The following is a 15,346-nucleotide window of genomic DNA, read 5'->3' as shown; positions in this document are numbered from 1 at the left end:
TAGGACACGGCACAAGAAGATATTTAAATGGAGTGGACAATTAAGATGGATCAGGGTGTCTCAGAAAGTATTGGGCTAAAACAAATATGCAAGGGGGTGCGTTTGTAATAACAATGAGAGAAGGGTTGCATTGCTAATTTGTTTTGACAGGGAAATGACTAACAAAAAAAAATATGTGCAACATTACATTTAGATATTATATACTGTAGTTCTTTAAAATGCTTCAACAGTAATTCTGTATAAATAACAGAAAAATACATTTCTGATTGGCTTGTAAATGAAATGCTATTGCTGCGTTTTTTCTTTCATTTTTTTTCCAAAATGCAAACTTTCAATTTAAAATAGATGACTCTGCAGAGAATTTACCACTATACCACAGACATGTTGGTTTTCAGGAGGCAGAAGTGACCCTCTCTGGATGAGACCTTGGTTAGCAGACTGGATCTGTAGTATGTTAGGAGGCAAGGCACAGACATACATATTTGCTACAGTGCTGCATAACAGAATAAATAATGTAAGGTTTCCACTTGGCAAAACTGAAGAAAAAAACTTTCTTGATGGTGTTAATGTCACAGCAAATCGTGTTATTTGTTAAACTGTCAAACGATTCCCCAGAAGACACCAACACCACAAACCCAATGATGCGGTCCAGTTCAGAGACTCATATGACTCAAGCAGAGGTGGGTGAGTGGATCCAAATATCGATAGTAGCAAAACCAATGCTGGTAATGGATTTTTTCCTAGAAAAGAGCAATATTCTTTAAACATGCACTAAAAAATGTCTGAAGCTTTTTGTGTTGACTGTCATATCACATATTCATATTTAGCCTATAGAACATTTAAACAATAGAAGTTGACCCAAACTGCTTTAGAGACAGACACATTTCCCAAAACCTGGTTTTAAAATACATAAAAAGCTGAAAGGTGTGTTTTGTTGTGTTAACTAATTATTGTGGAAAGTAAAAAGTCATAGTGATTTAGTGCTCATTAAAAAGTGTTCAGAATTTCTAAATTCATCTCATTAATCATTACATACTGCTCTCTCCTACATGAACTGCCTTTAGACACTATCCGTAGAGAGCATGCTTTTCTCTGTGCCAGCCTATAAACATATTTTTAATGCTGCTAAACTTGGGCATTTTAACAAGAGAGTCCATGGAGAGCCCTGTTTGGAGCCAGCCTCCAGTTGCCACTCCAGGAACTGCAGTTTCTGGCACTTCCATGTTGTTTTTTATTTTTCAGCCCCAGTGGTTGCTACTTGATAATAAACTTAGGATTACATTTACTTTGGTATAAAATAAATGTCATGTAAGTCATGCAAATATTGCAAAATTTGTATTTTTGTCTATAATTTAAGGTGTCTGCTTTGGACTATTCTGTCAGTTATTTTAATAAATACTGCATTTATTTGATTTAGTGTTCACTTGGAGAACAGGAGATTTCGAGGGATGTTTTGGCAAGTATTGTATGAAGAATAGAACATTTTATTCTTGACTATCTAATAGATTGAGTTAGCCAACTAAAAGCTTCATTTGAACATTTTAACTATAACACAGGTTCTCATCAGTGGATTGAGCTTTGATCAATTTCAGAATATTAAATTTCAAAGTGACTTTTGGGCAAAGACAGATGAGAAGCCCTGTTCATTTCTCAATCAAAGTAGCAATTAATACAAAGAAGAAATGCTGCTGAGAATGTCGCCTTCTTACTTTTGAATGAAACTAAGAGATCATTTCAGATATTCCTATAGGTACAAAAACCAGAAGAATGTGAAGAATATTACACATTTTTGATCCAATCACTCTCACGGAAGAAAAAAAAGTAATCTAAACCTTCCTAAGTTCCTAAACACATTATGATGGTATAATAATAAATATCAGCTTTGCAGACTGACAGGACTTTAGAGAATTTATTGAGGGCATAGTTCATATTCAATTAAGAAATGAGTATGTAGCCAGTATGGTGGAATAAATAAGTCTAGTACACACTAGTTCGTACAAAGCCAGATCATTGGAATTAGAAGAGATAATAAGGACTAAGTGATGAATATGAGTCACTCAAGCTGCACTGTGAACGGAGGCGTGAAGCCAACTGTAGCATGCAGGCAGCAGTACTCTCCGCTCTGCCAGCACTGGGAAAAGGGAGGATTCAGAGATCCGCAGCTCATGACCGCCTTCAGTGTGTGTAGCCTGATTTTTGTGGCGTTACCGATAGCCTTAAACACCTCCAGCAGCATCACTCTGCTGTGGACGGTCGCTGAGGAAGCATCGATTATTCGGCGTCGTTTCTGGTCAGGATTGTCCTGCAGTGACCACCGACTGACTGCTGGACTGCAGCGAGCATTTGAACCCCCACCAGTGGTGCCCAGCGTACCCCGAGAGCTCAGACATGCCATCTGTGTCGACTGGAAACGTTGCGGTGTGCTCCGAAATTCGCTTTACTACTTGAGGGAATCAAAGTTGGTGCAATGGAGACTTCCGGGAGTGATGCGGCGGACGCGTACTTAAGAAAAGCCGAAGACAGAGAATACGATCTTGAGCATCTGCCTCCACTGCTGGAGGATGAGGTGAGAGGGAGCGGGGTTTTTAAAAGGAAGAAGTTATAACTAAACATTGGCGTTTGTTTGTTTTAAAAAGATACCGGTGTCGATTGCTTGGAGCATCCAAATGATATGAAACAGCCTCTTTTTGTGTTTCCTAGAAAGCTGCTGGTTGAAATTCTTAATCCTCTTAGTGGTTAAAGTCAGCCAGAGAAACGTTCTTAGGGCCTTAACATTTACGATGATTTAAGACAAACAAGGGATCGGAATCGACTTGCTCACTGTTTAAATGCGAGTAAAAGTCAAAATGTTCTCCAGAAATAATTTTAATACCTAGACTTAAAAGGTTTCAGGTTTTATCTGCAAAACAGTCTAGTATATTTAGAGTAACCCATTTCCTGCCAGGGTAGCAGAAAATACATCTGGAAGAGAATGGGTGGAGAAGGGTTTGGTGTTGTGGACGGAATTTAATATACTTGTTGACTTTTTTTTTTCTTTTTCGGACACACTGGGTTATGTTGCATATCTGACATATCTGTTTAAGGTAATCTCTCTGCTCTATGGTGTGGAAGATAAAAAACAACTTTTGGAAATTCACATTAAACCAAATTCTCAATACTTTATATAATGGTACAAGACAGCCTTCCTAAAGAGTGCTTCCAAAGAGTTCCCATTGGGAATGATAGGGGATGCCCACCTTATGTGTAAAATAAAATAGGGTTCCAAATTTAAACCATCAGCAGTCTTTAGTGTTTCTTTGTTAAATTGAATAATCTTTTTGTATTTTATTTGTTTTTTAAACAGAGTTTCAAATGATGCATGATGAAGGAATACCATGTTCTGAGGATTTTGTTTGTTGCTGTTATGAGCACTTCTTCAAGTGCCAGAATTGAAAATTGTCCTCCTCTCCCTCTGTGTGCATCTTTACACCATAATACAGGAGAACAAGCCCTCTCTTTTGCCTTTCCTCCCATTACTGCAGTGCAAAGACATGCACCACACCAAGAGCCTCACCAGAACCTTGAAACTCAGAGGCAAACTTATATAGGACAGCACATTTAACTTGAGGGGGGTGAGAGAAACTAACGTTCCCCTGCACTGTTCTCAAGGGAAACTGTCTATTTATGGGGCGGCTGCTGCTGCTGCTGCTGCTTGAAGTGGGACTTTTCTGCCCTATTTGGCTCTACCCCACTCGATCACATCAGTATGCTTTGTTCGCAATCTGTTGCAACTCTGCTGCACCTACAAGACAGTCGTAAATCAAAACAGATAGGCCCTTCTTGTGCAATCAAAGATAAAGCAGTGATTGTCAGTGAGAGCAGAGCTGTAGATTATCAGAGAACAGAAGCGTTAAGACCTTCGGAGTTAGAGAAAAATGAAGCTGCTGTGATATAAATACTGTCATGAAAGAAGAAAAAAAATCGTCCATGGTTGGTAAAGTGCTAGATATAGTGTGACAATCACTTCTTTATGACACCGCCTCCACGCACACACACGCACTCGTTCTCCACTTCCACTCTTCTGCCTGAGTTAAGGCCAGCTTTTGTGTCCACTTGCAAACTGTAGAGAAGTTCCTGTAATAATCAGACCGCAGCATTATGCTTAATGCTTCATGGAATCTGTGAGATCACTGCGTCTGCTGGGGTAAATGGGGCCAGTGGAACACAGACGATGCAGTGTGTTGCTACAGGTCTGTAGATTCACTCCATGGAATTAAGCGTGCAGGATGCTATATTATATGGGGCGATCGTGGCTCAAGAGTTGGGAGTTCGCCTTGTAATCGGAAGGTTGCCGGTTCGAGCCCCGGCTTGGACAGTCTCGGTCGTTGTGTCCTTGGGCAAGACACTTCACCCGTTGCCTACTGGTGGTGGTCAGAGGGCCCGGTGGCGCCAGTGTCCGGCAGCCTCGCCTCTGTCAGTGCGCCCCAGGGTGGCTGTGGCTACATTGTAGCTTGCCATCACCAGTGTGTGGATGACAGGTTGTGTAAAGCGCTTTGGGGTCCTTAGGGACTAGAAAAGCGCTATACAAATACAGGCCATTTACCATACCAGATATTTTCAGCTGTTAGCGCTAATGAATGAATGAATGAAGGCAAACATATCTTGTAAAGCCTTCAACTTTAGATTATGTAGCGTCTTAGTTACAGTCATTTGTAAGTTTGAGTTATCTTTTTCAGTGTTAATCAAGGCATGAGTCAGTTTCCAAGTAAAGACCCGTAGGGGCATATAAACACTGAACATGTTTACGTGGCAAAGATTTAGTTCCTCATAAAAATGAGACTTATATTGTAATTATTACAATGAGTGTCCGTTTTTATTACAGTCAAAGTCAAATGTAGTCAACGTTTGTGACGGTGAAGTCAAGCCTGGAAGCATTTTTGTGGCTAACAAGCTGTGCCAGGCTCCTGCAGATACATCCTGAGACAGAGACCGGACACTCAAAGAATCAAACTGAATTTCTCAGAGACATCTGCAACAGGAAACCCTTTTTAAAAATCTTTATTACTGGGGTAAAGTCAGCAAACTTTTTAAAAGTAATCCTTTAAATGCTTAAACTAACAGAAAACAATGCCTCACAAGATGTCAGCTAAATGGTAAGAAGACTGGTACCTACAGTACCAACAGGAAATGTGTCATTCTGGCTTAAAAGCTACTTTTCAATTCAACATCATGTTTTGGTTATTGCTCCTTAATGTTAATGCATCACTCTTACCTACATGAAGGACCTGTTGAGGTGGGAAAGTTCACATTGAATCTGAGTTTAAGATGTATAAGGTAACATCAAAGTTTGGAAGCCAGCCATGATCCATTATGAAGAGTTGCATATGCTCTGTATGTCCTAATGATGTCAAAGTAATCTTTAAAATAACAGCACGAATCACCAGCCGACAAGCTGGACCTGTGAATCAAATTAATGTGGCTCCTAATATAGTCCAATTTTATTTAAATTTTGATTGGTTTTAAGTCTAGGGTTCCATTTCTATAAAACACACTCGTCAAGGTATACAGTATAATAAATTAAAGACTAATGTGTACAGAAAGTACAATAGAGACCATAAAAGAATGACAAGGGGTTGAATTTCAAAACCTGCCATGTCTCTGCTATACAAAGCCAAACATTGTGAAAGAAAATAAAATAATAAATGGCTGCTTTATGAGTCTCCTTTCTTTCCAAACGTCTGTGAAGCTTATTAGTCATCCAGGTCATTTGTCTTTTAGATGCAGATGGACCACCGAGTCTTGTCCCATGGAGGTGGCTCTTCTATGTTATGCCATACTTTTTTGAAGTGGCTGTTTGGTCTCTCCAATGTGGAGGTCTGGGCATTCCTCGCTGCACTGTACAGCATACACCACATCGTTAAGTTTCTGTTTAGGAGTTTTGTCTTTGGGATGAACCCGTTTCTGTCTGAGTGTGTTGCTGGGTCTGAAATATACTGGGATGTCGTGCTTGGAGAAGACTCTCCTGAGTTTTTCTGATACACTGGCTACATGGGCTTAAATCTGGGACTCTCCACCATTTGACCCTAGAACTGAAGAAGTCAAAGTCAAAGTCAAAGTCACCTTTATTGTCAATTCTGCCACATGTACAGGACATACAGAGAATAGAAACTACGTTACTCTCAATCCCTAGATAAAATAGCAAATGAACATTTAAATATAAGAGTGATTAAAAAATGCAGGTAAAATAATTAAAAAGTAAAAATTTAAATAAATAAAAGAAGCTTCTCAGATGAGAGGTGAAATGTCTTCAAGCAACTTAAAGAAGTCCAGACGCTTTGCTTTCCAAGCTCCTTAGACTTTCTTTCCAAACCTTTAAACAAAATGTTTTTTTTTAAAATAACTATCATTTGCACCATATTTCATGTTCCAAAAATCATCTGTCATGAATTAAATAAGATTTAGATGCAAAAGCAAACATAATCTTTATGTGTTACTTACATTAATCGATCGATGGATCAGTTAATATATCATAATATCCTTAGGAAGTGTTGTGCACAACCACTGAGAAACTAAATACTAATACAGAACCATATTTTTTATACACCAGTTTAAAAATTACCATACACATTGGTCCTATAAATGCCATGCATTATCGAAATATCTGGTATATTGCATCTTTTATGCTGTCTCCTTTTGCATGCTTCTTCCACCATTCACCCCCAACCAGTTGCAGCAGATGGCTTCCCCTCCCCGTGCCTGGTTCTTCCTGTTAAAAGAGAGGTTTTCCGTCCCACTGTCTCCAAATTGTTTGCAAGAGATTGTGTGCATGTTGGCGTTTTTTTCCCCCCAATAATTTTAGTTATTTGATATTAAGATGACAGAAAGCTTCAAAAGAGACTGCAACATCCATCATTTGTAGCTTCATCTACAAATGTACCCTTCTCTATGAAGCCAGAATCACTCAGAGCAAAAAGTTCAAATTTTTGCAGCAGTGTGTTGATTTGCATTTTGCAGAGACCATAAAACAAAACCAAATCTGTCTCTGCTGTACTGTAAGTTGTATCCATGCTGTCCAACACCTTTTACCTTTTGCAATAACACTTTTCATTTGAACTGTAATGCTTCCTCTGCTGCTGTTGCCTCCACATGGCCGCTGTGCTATGATGCACATGAGTCACTTTCACTCCAGCATCAACCTGTTGGATCAAGGTCCTCAAGGGATTAGGTAGAACTTCAGTCTCTGCCGTCCCCTCTGTTCAGCAGGAAGTAATGAGGTCAGAGCTTTTAACGTCTACTTTGCACGCTCTCTATTTACATTTTAATAAAGCCGTTTCACATGAGTTGGCTGACTGAAATGCAGTTGAGAGCAAGAGGCTGTTTGATGGTGCATTTAGGTGCTCATGAGGGGAAAAGGAAGATGTGAAAACCCTTCTTAAACTAGTTGAATCATTAAATTATAACTGCATGGATGTGCATTAATGTGGATCGCCAGGACTGACTTGGAAGCTCAGTTTTTTTCTGTCTATGCGGGTTCGGTGCCCGTTATTGAAGATAGCTGTTGCGTTTTGCCTTCTTGTGTCCCAAGCTACAAGCTAATAGGAAATGCGACCAAATGTTAAATAAAAAAAGGGCAAAGAGCTCTTTATTAATATTTGCCTTCACACACACTGTATTAAATGGGAGCATTGGAGCAAATAGTGTTCCTTCAAAGTGTTCATTGTTGAAGAAATTCTAAAGGCAAGCCCTTATCCCTAACCTTAACTACATATAAACAAATCAGGCTTCAACTGTGGATCTTATTTAGTGTACATACCCACAGTTGTGTGTATTTGTGCTTTGTCCACAGGAAAATGTTTCTCTGGCAGACATCCTTTCTTTGCAGGACAGTTGTCTGTCTGAGGAGGAGGTGTGGGCAGTGTGTGCAGAGTGTGTTCTGGCCCTGCAGAGCATCAGACCCTCCCACCTCTTCCACACACTGTGCATAACACCAGACACTTTGGCCTTCAACGCCCATGGGAATGTTTGCTTCATGGAGCAGCTCAGTGGTGAGTCTATAGCTCAGGCTTGTGTCCTGTGTTCCTTTTTTAGACATTAACCACCTTTGTATATGCTAATTACAGGCAGTTGTTATTGTTTCTGACTATTTTCAGGGCATTTTTCATATATATAGAATTTTACTTGTCACTTGTTAGTAAAGCTGAGTGCTGAAGCTCACACATGCTAAAGGGAGAAATCAGTTTTATACTTTGAATATAGCAGATCAGATCAGAGCTACAGATTGTGCCTAAATTGCAGCTCGAGCTTTTTTTTCTGACATACAGAGAACAGGCGCCTTTTTCCCCCCTTTAGTGATTTGTTGCCCTGATCTGTATCACTTTCAATTTGCAAATTTCTGCCTGAAAATACTCTGTTAGTGTCTCACTGGATGCGTCGCGCTTTGCCGAGGTCGGCAGGTCTGCCCTGATTTGCACAGACAACATCTTTTACCCCATCACAGGGCTGCAAGGCCCAGTGACATTAAATGAAAATACTCTGTGAGCAACTATTAAGCCTCACCTCTTCTATTCTTCTTGTCTCCTTTGCATCTCATCACATATATGAGCGCTTGCACTGCAGCGTGCACATACTCCGTCAGAAATTGATAAGCATTGATTAGATCAACAGGGTTGCCAGGGGGATTGTTGTTGTGGTAACAGCGTGGATAGCCTAGCAGCACTCGGCCCGCTCACACTCGCAAACACTTCACAGCCGCCGTGGCATCCGTTAAAGTGGTTGCATCCATTTTTAATTTCCACGCATCTCTTCAGTCAGTAATAGAGACGCTTTGAAGTGATGTCTTGATTACTCTGTCAGCTGAAATTCTTCGCAGTCTCGTTTGTTGCCATGCTTTATTGGATTGTGTTCAGTCCGTTGGCTATGATTCACACTGCGAGAAGAGAAAGAAACTGCAGTGCTCACATTACCCTTCTTGCGTTAGTTCTACTGAATAGAGTTCATCTATATCGTTCATCAGTGCACCGCATTCCCAGCTTTCCTTGCTGCACGGCTCCCTATTGATTCCTTTTAATTGAACTGTTTGTCAGATCGCAGTGCAATTTCAAGCAGACACATGGTGTATTGGTCAATCCCATGCCCACACACACAAACAAACGGGCTCTAACGCTGTATCACAGAGTGACCTTGAGGGGCTTTGATGACGGGTCTCAGTGGGAACAACAGTTGCAGCGACACTTTAATGCTGTTTATTTCAGATGATTTACTATTGCGGTAATATCAGGAAGGTAATTGGATGTCATGGTGGGTGTTTTGGCAGCGTTTGCATCGCCAGAGCAGAGACACGCTAACAAAATGTGCTCTAATGGTTTTTTTATACAGCGATGACCAACAAAAGCCGCGATTTTTCCCACAAGGTTTCACATCGCAAGCTGTTCAGTTTGTGATGAAACGGTGCCGGCTGTGCGCTGTGGGAAATACGATCAGCACATTTGGAAAGCGTGATGAATCTCTGGTATTGCTTGGCTCATGCTACCTGTTGTGTTAAAATGCTGTAGGCATACATGACTCACCAAGCTCCCACCATCACCCTGGAGGCAACTGCGTCACTGACAACGGCTGTCTTTTTTTTTTTTTTTTTGTTACTCGCCTTCATTGCCCATTTCACTGTGTTACAATATGTCCTGACTACAAAGAGTTTACATGTCTTGTCCTTTTTTCTTTTTTCTTTTTTTTTGTTCCTGTCTGCCCTTTTATCTTTCATGTTTGATTGAAGATTGAGCTTTTTTGATATATATATATATATATATATATGGAGCTGGATAGCGTAGTGGTTAGACTACACGCCTTTGGAACAGAGGATCGCAAGTTCAATTCCTTTTTTTTTTTTTTTTTTTTTTTCCCTGATTTTTCAAGTTCTAATTCCTGCCTGGGGCGTCTGTATCCAGTAAGGGTCCTAAGGCTAGACCCCCTATGCTAAGCAAGCCTACCGCAGACATGAGCGAGACAGATAAATATGAAGGCATGCCGGCTCGGACGTCGCCCGGATCAACAAGGTCCGCGTCAGGTGTTGAGGAACCAGGGCACCCTGACGAAAAGTGGGCTACTGGAACAAGAAGGCATCGGTGGGCAAGAGACGAAAACAGGGCGTTGTTGGAATGCTACTACGCAAGTAACCCCGGCGGAAGGGGCTACATGAATAGGATGAGGGACCTATGGATTCTTCGATACCCAACATCCACAATGACGGCGAAACAACTAGTAGCTCAGTGTTCCAACATTCGAAAGAAGGGACTGCTCTCACAGCTAGAGATTGACGAGGTACAACACAAATGCTACGGCAAGGAGGAGTCAGGACGCCAGGTCAGGGGGGCGATATCATCACCCCCACCCGAGATTGGGTACATAGCCCCAAGTGCGATAGGAGAAGGATCGTTGAGTGCGAGAGGAACTGACCTGAAAAATAGGATCATGGCCAAGCTTGAAACCTGGATCCCCCGTAGCCGGTTACCAAGATTACGTGAAGTACCCTCAGAAGGTCTGCTAGATGATGTTAATGCAGCACTACGGGCAATACCTACAACCACGATTACCGACACTAACAAGCTGATCTACAATACGGCAGCAGTGATCAGTGAGATGCTTGGCTACAAGTTGAACAGCGACAAGGGGCAGTACCCTCCATGGAGAAGGAGGCTAGAGGGCAAGATCAAAGTAGCACGGAGGGAGGTTAGCCAACTAACGGAGTTGCAGCAAGGTGCGACAAAGAAGGTGCATAAGAAATACAGCAAGCTGTCCATACCTGAGGCCTTGGAAACTGCCAAGCAAAGACTCACAGCCTTGGCCAGCCGCTTGAGGAGGTACACCAGAGAGATAGAAGGCAGGAGAATAAACCAGCTGTTCTCCACAGAACCAGCAAAGGTGTCCTCTCAGTGGCAAGGGAACAATAAGAGAACAGCACCACCAAGGCTGGAGACGGAGCAATACTGGAAGAGCATATGGGAGAAGGATGCAACCCATAACGGCAATGCTCAGTGGCTAGAGGATCTGAGGGCAGACCACAGCGACCTCCCTGAACAGGGTCCAGTAACCATCACAGTGGCAGATATCCAAGAAAGGGTCTCCAGTATGAAGAGTTGGACAGCACCAGGGCCCGACATGGTTCACGCCTACTGGCTGAAGAAGCTGACTGCACTCCACGAGCGTCTGGCAGCACAAATGAACCAGTTGCTAGTTAACGAGAGACACCCGGAATGGCTAACCGAAGGTCGGACGGTCCTGATCCCCAAGGACCCCAAGAAGGGACCGGTCCCCTCCAACTACCGACCAATAACCTGCCTCAGTACTACATGGAAGCTCCTGTCAGGCATCATATCGGCTAAGATGAACAGGCACATGGGTCAATACATGAGCGGGACACAGAAAGGAATTGGCAAGAATACCAGAGGCGCAAAACACCAGCTACTGGTAGACAGAACAATCAGCCGAGACTGCAAGACCAGACTGACCGACCTGTGCACTGCCTGGATTGATTACAAGAAGGCCTATGACTCAATGCCCCACAGCTGGATACTGGAATGCCTAGAATTGTACAAGATCAATGGGACCCTAAGAGCCTTCATCAGGAACTCAATGGGGATGTGGCGTACAACACTAGAGGCCAACTCCAAGCCCATAGCACAAGTCACCATCAAGTGCGGGATCTACCAAGGAGATGCTCTGTCCCCACTGCTGTTCTGCATAGGCCTGAACCCCCTCAGTGAGATCATTAACAAGACTGGCTACGGATACCGACTACGGAACGGAGCAGTTGTCAGCCACCTCCTGTACATGGATGACATCAAGCTGTATGCCAAGAGTGAACGAGACATCGATTCACTGATCCACACTACCAGGCTATACAGCAATGACATTGGAATGTCGTTCGGACTGGAGAAGTGTAGTCGGATGGTAACAAAGAGAGGGAAGGTAGTCAGAACTGAGGGGATTGAACTACCAGAAGGCAACATTGCAGACATAGAGGACAGTTACAAATACCTGGGGATCCCGCAGGCAAATGGGAACCATGAAGAGGCCGCTAGAAAGGCTGCAACCACCAAGTACCTGCAGAGGGTCAGGCAAGTCCTGAGGAGTCAGCTGAATGGTAAGAACAAGATCCGGGCCATCAACACGTACGCCCTACCCGTGATCAGGTACCCTGCTGGGGTAATAGGCTGGCCAAAGGAGGAGATAGAAGCCACTGACATAAAGACAAGAAAGCTCCTTACCATGCATGGAGGGTTTCACCCCAAGTCCAGCACCCTGAGGCTGTACGCTAAGCGGAAGGAAGGGGGCCGGGGACTGGTGAGTGTCAGCACCACAGTCCAGGATGAGACAAGGAACATCCAAGAATACATTGGGAAGATGGCCCCAACTGACCGAGTGCTCAGTGAATACCTCAGGCAGCAGAAACCCAAGAAAGAGGAGGGAGACGAGGAACCATCATGGAAGGACAGGCCCCTGCACGGTATGTACCACCGGCAGATAGAGGAGGTGGCTGATATCCAGAAATCCTACCAGTGGCTGGACAAAGCTGGACTGAAAGACAGCACAGAGGCACTAATCATGGCAGCACAAGAACAAGCTCTGAGTACAAGATCCATAGAGGCTGGGGTCTATCACACCAGGCAAGACCCCAGGTGCAGGCTGTGTAAAGATGCCCCAGAGACAATCCAGCACATAACAGCAGGGTGCAAGATGCTAGCAGGCAAGGCATACATGGAACGCCATAACCAAGTGGCCGGCATAGTGTACAGGAACATCTGTGCCGAGTATAACCTGGAAGTCCCGAGGTCAAAATGGGAGATGCCCCCAAGGGTGGTGGAGAATGACCGAGCTAAGATCCTGTGGGACTTCCAGATACAGACGGACAAAATGGTGGTGGCTAACCAACCGGACATAGTGGTGGTAGACAAACAGAAGCAGACGGCCGTAGTGATCGATGTAGCGGTTCCGAATGACAGCAATATCAGGAAGAAGGAACACGAGAAGCTGGAGAAATACCAAGGGCTCAGAGAAGAGCTCGAGAGGATGTGGAGGGTGAAGGTAACGGTGGTCCCCGTGGTAATCGGAGCACTAGGTGCGGTGACTCCCAAGCTAGGCGAGTGGCTCCAGCAGATCCCGGGAATAACATCGGAGATCTCTGTCCAGAAGAGCGCAGTCCTGGGAACAGCTAAGATACTGCGCAGGACCCTCAAGCTCCCAGGCCTCTGGTAGAGGACCCGAGCTTGAAGGATAAACCGCCCGCAGGGGCGTGCTGGGTGTTTTTATATATATATATATATATATATATATATATATATATATATATATATATATATATATATATATATATATATATATATATATATATATATATATATATAAACAAAATACAGTGAGAGAGAGAAAGAAAGAAAACTAGAAGGAAGAGTAGAAGGAACTAAAAGGAGAGTGGGGTAGGCAGGGTTTGTGGAAATGAACGGTCGTGAGAGGTTGGATCAAAATGTCAAAGGAAGAGAGAATGCTAACAAGGTAAGGGAGGGACTGATGTTGGTGACATATTGTTGAAATTCCAAAATAATTATTAGAAAAGGGGATAAAGGATGAAGAAATTAAAGAAAAGACATGAGGAGGGGAGAGAAGAGGGAGGATGATATGGAACAAAGGAAGAGAGAAAGAGGAGATGAAAATGGGTAGGTGCAGGAGATGAAAGACAAGGGGAGATGAAAAAGCAAAGTATGAGAAAAGGAGTGACAAAAAGAGAGGTGAGGAAAGAGCAATTTAAAAGAAACGGAAGGAGTAAAATGAAAAAAGATGGGGAAAGAAAAACAAGCAGAGAGTAGAGAGAAGGAAAGACAAGGAGGGGAATGATGAAAGCAAAAGGAAGGAAGATGGCGGGAAAAGATGAGTGAGTGAAAGAACAAAAGAGGAGAGGAGTCAAAAAGTTTAAGAGGTCTGGAGAGGAGATTGGAAATAGAGTAAGGAAGACACGGGAGAGGAGAGAGAAGGAAAGGCAAGATGAGGGGAGAAGAAGAAAGCATACAGGTGAGTCAAGGCTTGAGAACAAAAAATCAGGTGAAGTTAAACATAACTTTAAAAAAAAGGATGAGTTGAAAGAGGTGATAGAAAAGGAGGTGAAAGGGGAGAAAAGCACAGAAATTCACACTGACCTCTGAACACCAGGAAGAGATAGCCTAGCTCTAGCAGACAAGCCCCCAAATTGTCCTGACCCACTTTATTCCCCTTCTGCCTTTTCCGTCTTTTCCTGAGCTCACTCGAGGGAGTGGATGTTACATTCGTAGTGATGTTTTCGTGCATCTGGATGTCCAGTCTAAGCGTCAACCTATTTCAGGAGGACAAAGTGAAGAATGCAGAGCTGCTCCTCTGTGCCTGCTTCCCTGCTCTGATCAGCAGATTGCTCATGTCTTGTTTGCCTGGGATTATCTCTGACACACGCATTAGGCAAATGAAGGGAAGCGTCTGCACTAGCCCACTGGACCGTTGTGGTTTAGCATGCTGGGTGCATATTTCTCTGATTTGCATCTCATTATGGGATATGCTTAGCAAGTAGGTTACAGTACAGAACTGACATGACTGTACGTCTGAGTGTTTACATCAAATGGCCTGTTTGTTCCCCACTTTGATGAAATGATGATGTTTGCATGCTTAATGGTGCAGTTAATTGGTATGCTTTCAACCTGCAGACGATCCAGAAGGCTCCTTCGTGCCGCCTGAGTTTGACAACACGGGCAGCACGTTTGAGGTGAGAAATGCTGAATCTTCTTACTCGATGTGGTCAAAGGGACAGTGCAGTCATTCACCCCTGGGAGTTTCTCAATACAGCACACAGTGGTGATGTTGCTGAAAGAGAGGAGAGTGTTGTTTGTTCTCTGCTCTCACCTTAAACTCCATGCAAGACAGCAGCCATTCAGTTATATGCCCACCTCTGTGACCTCGAGCTGTGAAACAGTTATATTTGTGAACTTCCTAATTCCAAAATAGTTTATATTTTTATAATTTTCACAATAAATTCTATCTGTATGTCTGTAATAATTAGCCCTTTTTTTTCTCTTTATTCCCCCCTCCAAGTATGCACAGTTTATGGCGGCTCTAAAACAGCTGTTATTCATTTGAGCACACAATTCAATAAATGAAACCATTTATTTCCAAAGTGAAAGCTGTGCGTTACATCTCTGAAGCTTTAAACTGAATCCATTTATATCCATGGTTTGATACATCACATAGAGACTGAGATGTGGAAATCACTATAGATTCTGGCCAAGTCAGTGACATTCATTTTATTGATTATATGCTATTTAGAAATATTCTGCAAATAGTCATACAGACTAATGTG

At 42.9% G+C, this 15,346-nt stretch overlaps 1 protein-coding gene across 2 annotated transcripts in view; it reads left to right on the top strand.

The window, feature by feature from the left end:
* The first annotated feature begins 2,126 nt into the window (after window positions 1-2,126).
* Window positions 2,127-15,346, top strand: part of kndc1 (kinase non-catalytic C-lobe domain containing 1) — a 52,053-nt gene continuing 38,833 nt past the window's right edge. For both annotated transcript variants that reach the window (XM_085428834.1, XM_085428833.1), the window contains exons 1-3: window positions 2,127-2,566; window positions 7,826-8,024; window positions 14,697-14,755. In XM_085428834.1, the coding sequence (XP_085284960.1) occupies window positions 2,468-2,566; window positions 7,826-8,024; window positions 14,697-14,755 (357 nt within the window). In that variant the 5' untranslated portion in view covers window positions 2,127-2,467. The remainder of the gene's footprint in view (window positions 2,567-7,825; window positions 8,025-14,696; window positions 14,756-15,346) is intronic.

Source organism: Rhamphochromis longiceps, linkage group LG13 (assembly GCF_057381845.1).
Source record: "Rhamphochromis longiceps isolate RC_006_pf linkage group LG13, R_longiceps_female_GT1.1, whole genome shotgun sequence".
Lineage (NCBI taxonomy): Eukaryota > Metazoa > Chordata > Actinopteri > Cichliformes > Cichlidae > Rhamphochromis > Rhamphochromis longiceps.
Note: the sequence above shows the minus strand (reverse complement) of the source record. Positions and strands in the feature narration are given on the sequence as shown.